General features: G+C 44.7%; 1 protein-coding gene across 5 annotated transcripts in view; it reads right to left on the reverse strand.

Annotated features, from left to right (window-relative positions):
- Window positions 1-2,120: 2,120 nt before the first annotated feature.
- The window catches only part of SKAP1 (src kinase associated phosphoprotein 1), a 266,959-nt gene continuing 256,193 nt past the window's right edge, over window positions 2,121-12,886 (reverse strand). For all 5 annotated transcript variants that reach the window (XM_080682152.1, XM_080682154.1, XM_080682151.1 and 2 more), the window contains 2 exons: window positions 5,075-5,183; window positions 2,121-2,508 (listed from right to left, as the gene is read on the reverse strand). In XM_080682152.1, coding sequence (XP_080538278.1) covers window positions 5,082-5,183 — 102 coding nt within the window. In that variant the 3' untranslated portion in view covers window positions 2,121-2,508; window positions 5,075-5,081. The remainder of the gene's footprint in view (window positions 2,509-5,074; window positions 5,184-12,886) is intronic.

Raw genomic sequence — 12,886 nt, forward strand, 5'->3', positions numbered from 1 at the left:
GTTGTTATACTGAGTGGAGAGCAGTTTTTTGAGGTGAGGATGATCTCCAGGAAGACCGTGGGAATCCGTTGTTTCCCAAAGGTGTCCTTTAGAACTTTATCCTAACAGATAATGCCCTTCAACCCCGTAGATAGTCTCATCAACACATTGAACGTGCACCATCTTTTGCTGTATGTAACAATGGCAGAGATAGCCAGATGTCTATGGACCAGGTTTCCAATCAGTCTATTTGTTAACATCGTCCAGGGCCAATCTAATTTCTTTTTCCACTTGGGGCTTACAGCTAGAAGGGTCAGCGGTCTAAGCGTGGTGTCCACCTTGCAGTTGACAGGGTGCCTAGAGACCTTTGCAGTTTGGCCATTGGTTGTTTCCTCAGGTCTACAGATATAGAAGGGACTATTGCACTACGGGGATTTTGTTTTAAATGCTGGAAGCCAATGACTATGCTATTGAGAGAGCCTTGAACTGTGCAGAGAGTGAAGTTAACCTTGACCTTGCCCCTTTTCCATCCTCCTCCTGCCCTTGCCCCAGATACCTGCTCAGTCAGAGCAGTGCCACAATGGTATTCTCTCCTCAGCCTCACAGCCCCCCAGCCTTCCAGACTTGGGTCCTTAGGGGTTCTCCAGGGAGGGAACAATCAGGGACATAGAGGGGTTCCTGTTTGCTCCCTCTGTTAAACATTTTAGAACAATGCCCATTGTCCTTACCTGTATGTTGGGATTGGTGCAAAAGTTCCCAAAGCTGGAGGCCATTGGTTCTCTTCGGTTCATCTGCTCATATGCTGCCACCTAGTGGTCCCTTCTCCTTTAGCACCCTGTGTAAAATGGAGGGCACCTTATGGACAGTTCAGTATTGCCCTTTATCTCTTTTCTATTTTTCTCCCAGACCTAAGTCCTCCCCTTTTCTTACCTCTTTTTACAGTACATACACAAAAAGCTTCATTGCTTTTTACTCCTGGGTCAGAAAATCTGGAAATGAAGAGCTGGCATAGGATCTTTTGAGAAACATGGAATCCACTGACAACGTTCCTGTTTGCTCCCCAGTTTCTCTCTTTTGATGGTGTGAAATGAATGTCTTTCTGCAGGGCTATGATATAGTTGTTACAGAGGTGAGGAAGGCTACTACCAATCCAGGACTGCTCTGAATAGGCAGTTTCAGAGATAAATTTTATTTTTTCCCTTTTTATTTTTCAATTACAATTGACATTCAATATTATTCTGTATTAGCTTCAGATGTACAGCATAGTGGTTAGACAATCATATACTTTACAGAGTGGCCCCCCACCCCATAGTTTTAAGTATCCACTTGCCCCATATATAGTTATTATGATGTTATTGACTGTATTCCCTATGCTATAATTTACACAAAAGAAAATTTATTTGGCTGCTCATTTTCCAAAATTTCTTGTGTAGATAGGCAATAATAACTGCTAATCCCTATTGAGGAGTTACTATGTGCCCATCATTGTTTTACGTACATTAGCATGTGTTTTTCTTTTAATCGTCCTAATGACCTAGTGAGATGGAGTATACCTCTCAGGTGAGGAAATTGAAGCATAAAAGGTCAAGTAACTTGCTTTGGGGAACATATGTAGTAAATGGGGAACTGGGGTTTATTCCCAGGCTGTCCGGTTCCAGAGTTTATGTTCTTAATAATTCTGTCTTGCTGCCTCTTCAAGGTACAGATAAACCTGAGTGCTAGGTACAGGCAACAGAAAAAGGAACAGGACTGTGTATACACAAGCCCTCTACAGAGTTCTTGCTTGGTCCCTGTCTAGGACTTGCTACCATACAGGACTCGGTTGAGTAGTTAACTGAGGGGGAAAGGGAACTCTCCAATGTGCTGACTTCAAGGACTTTCTTCTAGCTCTGTCTCATTTCAGAGAGATTCAGCACATAAAAATAACCAAGGAGGTAACCAAAGGACGTCTGAGAGGCCAAGCAGGCAGGCCTAGGTTCCAGAGATGCTCCTACCCCAAAAGAAAACTGCAAGTCCCCTTCTCTCTCTGGGCTTTTGTTTTCTCTCTGGCTATCCCTTCCTACTTTGTATGGAGCTGGCGAGAATGCCCAGAACCAGCATTTTGATGCCATTACAAAAGAAACTCAGCACCATCACACATGGCCAGGAACCAAATAAGACATTTATTTGTGATTTTCAAATCAGACAAAACAACCAGAGACTCCCTTCTCCAAAGGAAAAGCCTTTGACAGGAGGTTTCCTTCTCTCACCTTCTCGGTGACAAGCCTGTGGAAAGGGCAGAAGTGGCTGTGCGGGCATGTTTAGAGATGGAATGAGCTGTGACAAGGCAGGTGTAGTAACAGGTCTGCTGAATATGCCTCTTCCCACTTGTGCTATTGATGGTTTACAGTTACTAACAGGTGTCAGAGACGTGGGTCTCTTCAGTAAAGAGAAGAGTCCGTGGTGTTGGTGGGGTAGCAGAGGTGGGAAGTGGGAGCTCTTGATGATCAGTTTCTTCATAAAGGCAGGCTAGAGAGAAGGATATGTGTCCTACAGGAGGAAAAAACATACATTTGCATGTCTGGTTTAAAATATAGGACGTATAAAAGGGCACAGAGTAAAAAGTGTCTCCCTGTCTCACAGTCATATAGCTTCTCTGTCCTGGGAGGCAACCAGCGTTAGCATTTTCTTTTTCCTTCCAGAGCATCTCATCTATCTATATAAAACCCTAATATGCAAATAGACCAAATGGCAGAATGACCAGCGGAAAGACTGGTTGTTATGACACATAATGACCACTAGGGGGCAGGTGCTCAATGCAGGTCCCGACTGCGGTGGGGGGTGGGGCTGGCAAGTGGGCGGTGCCAGGCCAAGGCGGGTGCGAGCGGGGGGCCCCAATCACCCTGCTGGTCGCCCCATAGATCAGCCCTGATCACCAGCCAGGCCTAGGGACCCTACCTGTGCATGAATTTTGTGCACCGGGCCTCTAGTACATTTATAAGCAATTGGAAACTTCCTTTTTACATGAGTGGAGTAAGTTAGGCCTACCTTTCTTTGCTACTTTTTTTTTTTTTAATTTACCAACGTATCTTATAATGTATTCCATACCAATGCAGAGAGCTTCTTTTTTCTTTTTTCCTGTTGCATAGTATTCAATTCTATGAATGTACTACAGTTATTTGGCTAGTTCTCTATTGAACATTTAGGTTATTTCCAATGGTTTGTTATTACAAACAAATAACCTTGGCCAAAACCGGTTTGGCTCAGTGGATAGAGCGTCGGCCTGCGGACTGAAAGGTCCCGGGTTCGATTCTGGTCAAGGGCATGTACCTTGGTTGCGGGCACATCCCCAGTAGGGGGTGTGCAAGAGGCAGCTGATCGATGTTTCTCTCTCATCGATGTTTCTGACTAACTATCCTTCTTCCTTCCTCTCTGTAAAAAATCAATAAAATATATTTAAAAAAAAAAAACCTTGTGTGACTAACATTTTTTTTCTTTTTTAAAATCAAAGATCCTTAAGTTGTTTTTTTTTAAAAATGTATTTTATTAGTTTTTTACAGAGAGGAAGGGAGAGGGATAGAGAGTTAGAAACATCGATGAGAGAGAAACATCGATCAGCTGCCTCCTGCACGCCCCCTACTGGGGATGTGCCCACAACCAAGGTACATGCCCTTGACCGGAATCGAACCTGGGACCCTTCAGTCCGCAGGCCGACGCTCTATCCACTGAGCCAAACCGGTGAGGCTGACTAACATTTTGCATGTGTGCAAGTGTAGCTGTAGGATAAACTCCTAGATGTGGAATTGTTGGGTCAAAGAGAATGAGGAGATAAACAACTTTGTCATTAAATCAGTCAGTCAAACCTGTGAATCTGTTTAGATTTGAGAGAAAAATTCCAACCCTTCTACATTCATGGCCAGGAAATGGGGCCCTCATTGGGAAAGTCATAAAGTCCAACCTGTGCGACAGGTCTGAGCTGGTGCTTTAGGTTGTGCAAGGGCATCTGAAAGTAAGATCTATCCTTATGTATTTCCCTAAAAGAATCCACTGCACACTAGAATGGGCCTGGTCTGGAAGATTCCAAGGACAGTTTGTATTACTGTCACACATGTCATCCCTCACCCCCAGCAATAAAATCGGCTCCCATTTCAGGCCGGAAGATGGAGCTCGTGCCATCATGCTAGCTTTGGGTGCCCTCTATCACCATCCTAGTTCTAAATAAAACCCATTCCACGCCAAAGCAATTGCAATATTACCTTACCCAAAGCATGCACTTACCCAACTGTTTTAAAATACGACGTGGTTCTTGCTCGTAAAATGCAAGCCATATTCTTTATTACCTAAAAGTTAATTTATGTTCTCTAAGAATCCTCCTACTGGGCTCCTAATTTTGGCCAATTGTATTGTAATACATGGGCATTTGGGGGAAATGGTGCCATGCCTGGATTTGCAAGCTGGGATATAGACCCATGCTTATGGCACAGATTCCTAGTTGTCCCCAATATCCATTCTCCCCTTTTTATTTTATTAATGAACCCATCTTCCACTTTTAAGCTAGATACAATAAAGCTTTTTTTGCAGCTTTGTCTTTCTGTCTGTATGTCTAAGTTCTGGCCAAAGGAATGTAAGCAGAAGTGGTATGTGCAACATCTGTGAAGTGTCCTTAAAAGGAGAAGGTGTGCCCTTTCATTTTATGTTTCCTGCTGGGTAGGATACAGGCATGATAGTTGGAGCTGGAACACCCATCTTGGACCATGAGGTAACCTTAGGAATGTTGGCCACACAACCAAAACAAAACAAAACAACAACAAAAAAGCAAGGTACCTGGGACTTAGATACCTTGTATTACTTACCTCCAGGTTTTTACAGAAGAGAAAAATAAATTTCTATTTAATTAAATCAGTTATTTTGAGTTTTCTGTCACATGTAGTTGAACTTAATCATAACTGACACAGTCCCCTAATTTAGGAAAAACAATTCCAGAATCATCATCTTTCCGTGGTGAATTATTAGCATCACCTTTGGAAAGGAAGAAAAACTACTTCACTGGCAACTCTCATCCTTCACAGAGAAACAAAGGCATGGCCAACACATTCATTGGCAATGGTGTGGATACCTGGGCTTCATCTTCCTTCTACTTCAAAGGCAGTTGTGAGGTACTCCTTTGGAACAATCCCAATGAGGCTGTTTAGTTCTCCTACCCACCAGCCATACATGTTATACTCCTGAAAAATGAGAAGAGAATGGTTTCAATTGGAATTTGGCCATGCTTCTGGTAATCTCTTATGGTGATTGCATGGGAGATTCTGTGGGGTGGTTAAGACCCTTGATGGGATTATTAAATTAAAAAAAAGTCATCTAGAGGAGGAAAGCAAACTTTTCATTTTGCCATCTTCCTGTCTACATTGTTTTGTTTTTTTAAAAATATATTTTATTGATTTTTTACAGAGAGGAAGGGAGAGGGATAGAGAGTTAGAAACATCGATGAGAGAGAAACATCGATCAGCTGGGGCTGTGCCCGCAACCAAGGTACATGCCCTTGACTGGAATCGAACCTGGGACCCTGCAGCCCGCAGGCCGACGCTCTATCCACTGAGCCAAACCAGCCAGGGCTTCCTGTCTACATTGTAAACTTAGCACATTTGATGCCTTGATCAACGTAAAGAGCATCTTCCTTCCTTCCTTCCTTCCTTCCTTCCTTCCTTCCTTCCTTCCTTCCTTCCTTCCTTCCTTCCTTCCTCCCTCCCTCCCTCCCTCCCTCCCCTCCCTCCCTCCCTCCTTTCTTTCTTTCTTTCTTTCTTTCTTTCTTTCTTTCTTTCTTTCTTTCTTTCTTTCTTTCTTTCTTTCTTTCTTTCTTTCTTTCTTTCTTTCTTTCTTTCTTTCTTTCTTTTTCTTTTCTCCGTAGTTGAATGGCTTCTTCAGAGAAAGTTGAGCGCATCCTAAAATGCCAGAACACTAAAAATATTCAGGGAGTCAGGTCATAGTTCAAATCAATATTTACCAAGCATCTTCTATGTGCAAAGTGCTGTTTGAGTTCCCATGAGATGTATAATGATGAATCAGAACACTGCTTGCTCCCTGGGAGCTTATAGCAGAGAGTAATGGGCTTTGGAGTCAGACAGACTGGGATCTAATCCCCACTTGGTCACTTAGTAGTCATGTGACCTTAAGTTCTCCTAGCTTTAACTTCCTCTTCTGTAAGAGTAGGGAGACTATCACCCCTCCCCTATGTGGTGGGGATATAAGTGATGCCACAGAAGTGAAAACAATTCCAAGTAACTGATACGTAGTAGGTGCTCTAAACATTAGAGGTGGGAGGTTGACAGGTACATTAATAATTATAGGCAGGCTAAGTGGTTGAGCATCAACCTGGGAACCAAGAGGTCCCCGGGTCAGGGCACATGCCCGGTTGAGGTTAATGTGGTGGTTTTCCAGGGTTCTGTCCTGCCTTCTGACTTGATGCACTTTCCTTGAGCCATCTTCTACACCTCTGGTTTAGCTCTAATATCTGTGTAAATGGTTCACAACCAGAATGGGGCCAAAAAAAATACGTGTTAAATGAGGTTATGAAGGAATGAAAGGAGCAGTGGGGATGTGTACTCTCAGTTGAGCAGATTTAGTTACAGCTAACTACCAAATATTCTCCTGGTGATTGAACTGGTTGTGGCAGGAAGAGAGCAACTGCCTTTGGAGACATTTTTCCCAAATGGCTCCCTAAGTACCATGAGGACAGACTCAAATGGCATAAGAAGTGAGACCACTGAGTTGACCCTAAAAGGAAGAGAGAATTATCTTTAAAAATCAGTCTCCAGCCAGATCTAAATGATGGATTCCCAATACCCAAGTGTATGTCAAGCTGCTCAAACTAAATTTGACCCATCACTCTGCTTCTATTTCCATTCCCACTCCCAAACTTTCTATCCCTCCTGTTTCCTCTATCTCAGTAAATGGCACCACTATGAATTCAGTTACTCAAGCCAGAAACCCGAGAGTCATTTCCAATTTCACCCTCCTTTTCCAATCAGCCCTTGAGTCCTGTCAATTCTCTTTCCAAAATGTTACTGGAATCCACCCACTTCTCTCCATTCCCACTGACAATATTCTAGAGCAGCCTTGGGCAAACTATGGCCCGTGGGCCGGATCCGGCTGTTCTATCTGGTTCTCTTGCTCTCCCCTCCGCTCCTTTACTTAGAATTTATATTAGTTCACACAAACACTCCATCCATGCTTTTGTTCCGGCCCTCCAGTCCAGTTTAAGAACCCATTGTGGCCCTCGAGTCAAAAAGTTTGCCCACCCCTGTTCTAGAGTCATGTCACAGTCGTCTCTCATGAGGACTACAGAAATAACCTCCAAACTGGTTTCTGTATCTCCATTCTCATTCTCCTCCAATCTAGTCTTCGTTCTGCAGCCAGAATCCTTCTAAAATGTCACTGCTCTGCTCGAAACCTTTAAGTGGGTTCCCACTGCCTATTTATTGCCAACTTGTTAACAAGGTGGACAAAGCCCTGCATGACCTGTTCCTGATCACTGCCTAGCACTTTCACTCACCCCCTAAGTCTAGTGGACCCTTAGTCAAACAACTGGTCTCAGCTGCTCCCATGGCTAGAGCCTCTCTCATCCTGGAGCCTTTCCTCTGCCGGTTAGCCTCTACTTCCCTCCTCCCTTTCATGGGCTCACTCCTAAGCAGCTCTCAGATCTCAATTCCTGAGTCTTTCCAGATTCTCTAGAATCCTCTTCTTGCCCCTCTCTGACTGGGTGGGGGCTCCAGCCATGGGGTCCATAGGGCTGTGCGCTATGCTTCCCTGGAAATGAGCTCATGGCGCTGTCTTGTATCGGTCTGCTTTAGTCTCAGGGGCAATCATTAGGTGGAGAGTTTTGTGAGAGCTGGGACCTTGTTGGTTTTGTTTGCTGTTGTGTTCCCAGCACTCAGTGTGGTACCCAGCACAGAATGGGGCCCAAAAAATACGTGTTAAATGAGGTTATGAAGAAATGAGGGGAGCAGTGGGGATTTGTACTCTCAGTTGAGCAGATTTAGTTATAGCTAACTACAAAATATTCTCCTGGTGATTGAACTGGTTGTGGCAGGAAGAGAGCAACTGCCTTTGGGGACATTTTCCCAAATGGCTCCCTAAGTACCATGAAGACAGACTCAAATGGCATAAGAAGTGAGACCATTGAGTTGACCCTAAAAGGAACAGAGAATTATCTTTAAAAATGAGTCTGAAATAAATGAATGTGTCTACTGCCTCTCCCCACCAGACCTTATTCCCTTCCTCCCCAAGGCCAACTCCTCTACAGTCTGCACTGCCTTATGGGAAATTACTCAGAATTCCTTAGCCTGTGCTGTTAGAACATTTTAAAGCTCCTATCAGTACAAGTTATGTTCCTGTCCACCTCTCAACACTTAGGGCAGTTTCTTTCTTCTTTTTTTTTTTTTTTTAAATATATTTTATTGATGTTTTACAGAGAGAAAGAGAGAGGGATAGAGAGTTAGAAACATCGATGAGAGAGAGACATCGATCAGCTGCCTCCTGCACGCCCCCTACTGGGGATGTGCCCGCAACCCAGGTACATGCCCTTGACCAGAATCGAACCTGGACCCTTCAGTCCACAGGCCGACGCTCTATCCACTGAGCCAAACCAGTTAGGGCACTTAGGGCAGTTTCTAACCTAAGTTTCCTTGTAGTATTGCCTTGTGTTAGCATGTCACTGCAATGGCCATGTCTATAGGGCCTTGTTGCGAAGGGGAAACACATCCTCTGTTGTCTTCTCTCATTGGAACTCACAAAAACTCTAGCTTTAGTTCTTCTATTATCTCACAGGCGGGGAGGACATGATGTCTGACAGTCTTTTGATCACAGTCAGCTTGCTAGGACATGTGTGAAGAGTTGCCTTCTGCCTACCAGATGCACCTGAGGGGCTCAGAGAGGACTTTCTCTCCCTGGGGACTCTTCACGACTCCTGACTCTGACATCCCCCTTTAGCCTAATGCCAGGAGGAGGACCAGGCCTTGGGAAGGTGCACGGTCAACTCGAAGAGGGTGCAATGAGGAAGCAGATGAGGCACGGCAGGACACCTGCCAAGACGAGGCTCCCGGTCACTGTGCTCTTGCTCGAGGGGAACACCGACCCTGTCGACCACAGATGTGGCAGCCTCACCACAGTGGTGAGAACTGAAATGAGTGAAATCGACTCTCTGCCCTTCAACACAAAAAAGCAGGCAGAAGTGTAAGGAGAATGGCATAGTCTCAGAGACCATATGTATCCTGCTGTGGGAGCCTACGAGCTTAATCAAAGCACCTACAGGTCTTGAGATCTGTCTTTTCCAGATTTCATCCCTTGGCTGGATACCCAAAAAGGGCTGCAGGGCTGAGATGTTTAAAGCATGAATGGAACATTTCTGGCCTTCTCTCTCACTGCCCCCCCAACCCCCATGCTTTGCTCCAGCCCAGTCTAAACACCACGAGGTATTTTAAAATAATTTCTACTTTGATGAATTGCTGGGGAGTCCACAATTGCTCATAATCAAAGGGAGAAAAATGCAAATGAGATCCGGCCGAGAACTATCACCACCAAACGTTTATTTCACTGCACAGTGCCAAAAAGAATTAAAACAACATTAAACTCACAGCAATCATGTTTAAGCCCTCGTTTCCAAGTGCCAAATTGCACCACTCTGGATCATACAGATGTTCGTTAATTATGCTAATTTTTATTAAACTATTAAAATGGAGAGAGAACTGGCTCAGCCAGGCAGACCCCAGCTCTGAATGAACTCTGCTCTTGTCTAGAGGTGTTAATTTACTGCATTTTTATTAAGTTGCTGATTCTTGGATTAGTTTTGGTATGGCAGAGAGGCCTGAATTCTTGGGATCAACATTTTAAATAAAGTTTGACTTCTTTGCCCAGATGTTTGGAAAGACCAAAAAAAAAAAAAAAATGTGGAGACATTCCTGGAAGATCTCAAATACTCAGTATGGGGATACATACCTACAAGTGACAATGTCAGGGAATCAGAATTACAAAGGCTCCCCATGCTGTAACTCTATATACTGGTACACTGTGTATGGTAGAGCTAAGATGTTAATTATACAAAACTGTTAATTGAAGATGCTTTAGATAAGAATATAAAAAGCTATTTAAAAAATCCTTCGCATCAGTGCTGCTGCTTCTTTTTTTAAATATATTTTATTGATTTTTTACAGAGAGGAAGTAGGAGGGATAGAGTTAGAAACATCAGATGAGAGAAAGAAACACCCATCAGCTGCCTCCTGCACACCCCCCACTGGGGATGTTCCCGCAACCAAGGTACATGCCCCTGACTGGAATCGAACCTGGGACCCTTCAGTCTGCAGGCTGACGCTCTATCCACTGAGCCAAACCAGTTAGGGCTCAGTGCTTGCTTCTTGCCACAGTCTTTTAAGAAGACTTTCACTTGAAAACAGTACAATGTGTGGTTTGTTCTCATCATAAGTATCTCTAGGCTCGATTAAACATCTGTTCCCCTCAACATCAACTCTGCCTCACCTCACTGAACCCCCCCAAATGAAGGAGTCTTAAAAAAGAAGGGTTGGCTACTTGGAGTCCATTGTCTGGTTGGAGAAGCTACCGGCCTGGGTGAGCAGAGCATCGAGTGAACCTGAAATCGACACAGCACTCACCCACAGCAACCATCAGATGTGTTTATGGGGATTGCACACTGCCATAAATGGATTTATGCTGTTCATCTCCGTCGACAAGGAAAAAAGAACCCTACCAAACCTGCCATAAAAAGAACAGCAAATTCTATAAACAAAAAGCAGTATGGCCACCAACCACAGGCACGCCTCGCAGCTTGACTCTGCCTCCAGTGGTTTCCTATCGCTGTTTATGGTTTCAAGACTATCACGGACCTCCTCGGTGCTCCTCCTGTCACAGGGCCCCGAGTCCCTGTGTGGGGCTGCAAATACCCTGTCAGTAGGTGTCAGGGGATATCAGGGGGAAAACCAGCAGGCGCCTATCATAAGCCTTAAAAGAGATTAAATACCCCTACTCCATGATTGCTCCATTTTAATTTCTCTCCTCCCTGCTGGTTCCTATTTGTATAAGCTCTTCCATGGCTCCCCTGGAGGAGCACAGACATGACCTGAAATGACCATCCTGTCTTGGAATGAGAATTCAATTTCTAGGCTCAGTGACTCCTAAGGCTGTTCCAGCAATAGGAAATCTCCATCCTCTAGGACAGAGATTCTTAAGCTGGAGTCTGCGAACCCCTGGCCTGTCCATGGATGGACGTGAAGGAATCTCTGAACGCCTTGAAACTGGTGTAAAGTTTTGTGTGCATGTGTACCCGTGTCTTGTCCCTGGGGTGCCGCCCAGAGCTTTGATCAGATTCTCAAAGGATTTGTAAACCTGTTTATAAACCAGTGCTCTAGGGCAGCGGTCGCCAACCGGTGGTCCTCGGACCACTGCTGGTCCGTGAGGTCTGAAAGGTTGGCGACCGCTGCTCTAGGGGGAAAATGTGATGGTCTTTATGGCCTGGATCTGCCCTTTGGCCCAGTGTGGCCATCTTCACTGAAAAAACACAATGAAAGGAAATCAAGAATCCTTGTTCCTGCTGCTGGGTTTCCTACGCTTCAGCCCTCCAGCTGCAGAGTCTGTCTCTTCTTCAAATGCTGACCAAGCTTGCGTATCCTTTCTAAGGCACTACCTCTTTCCTGTGACTTAGACGTTGTGGTGTCTTCCCACAGCTTCCATTCAGATGCACACGACGGCTTTGGGAACAAGCTGCTGGCCGCTGCCAGTTCCCCTGAGAATGTCCCTAATAGAAATGTTCTCTTTTCACATTGACTCGGGCTTCAGAGAAGCCTCTGTGGAACAGGATTCCCAGAAAAATGTCTCATACTTCTGTTCGTTTAACCCCACATTCACTATATCTGTGCTTGTAAACAACAGAATCCCTCTTCAAGAGAACAATCAATCAGCCCCTAACATGAAAGATCAATAAATGCTTGATAAATGTATGGGAAAGGCCGGTCACAGAATTATTTGTTTATGATGGCTTATTTCTCTATTAGTGCTTGTGCATCATACATTATCATTAGTAAAGATGGGGAATTTGAATTCCTAGGTGGAGTAGATTGTAATATTCCAGGGTCAGCCGAAAATATCCTATTTCTACTCTGGATTGGCCCACAATTTCTCTAGTCTTAAAATCCAGCTTTGGAAATTGAATGCTTTCTGAGGATATCGTAAATTATTAAATAAATGGAGGGCTCTCACTCAGCACCCTTCCTACTGCTGAGGAAAACCAGACTGGGGACAGGAATTGCTCACCAGAGACAAACAGGTGCCTGCTTTTCAGCACAAGTGGTTTTATGAAGAGGTTTTGCAGAAGGAGAAAGGAAGTGGTCAGTTGGGTGGACAGTGGGTTAGTGGTGTTGAAACCTGTGAAAAGCTCAGAGCTCAGCGCTTGGCTGAAACCTTGGCGGCCTCTCCAGACTGTTTCACACCGTGTTTTAAGTTGTTGGCCATCATGTTCTCTTTCCTCCATTATTCAGTTTTGGTCTATGAATAATAAAAATGAATCATGAAATTTGCCTCAATTGACCGAGTGTATTGTTACATTTCAGAGAATTTGCTATCCGGGAGGTCGATGGGCCTGGATGCGGGGTAGTGCGGGAAAGGTATGTGAGTGTAAGAAAGGGAACATGGAAAGGTTGGGTGGTCAGTGAGAGCAATTGGGGGGGGGGGGGGCGCGGTACAGAGCAACAATTCTACAAAACTCGCTCCCTAGCTAAGTGTTCTGAGGAGAAGAGGAATGTGTCAGCTGGATGGAAGGACTGAGAGCACTCCAGAGCAAGGGGACATTCAACTTCAAGTCTGAAGCTTACGTCCTGCGATGGGTAGGAGTGGATAATGACCAAGTCAAGGCCAGGGAGGTGGGCAG

This window comes from Plecotus auritus (assembly GCF_963455305.1).
Source record: "Plecotus auritus genome assembly, chromosome: 7".
Classification (NCBI taxonomy): domain Eukaryota; kingdom Metazoa; phylum Chordata; class Mammalia; order Chiroptera; family Vespertilionidae; genus Plecotus; species Plecotus auritus.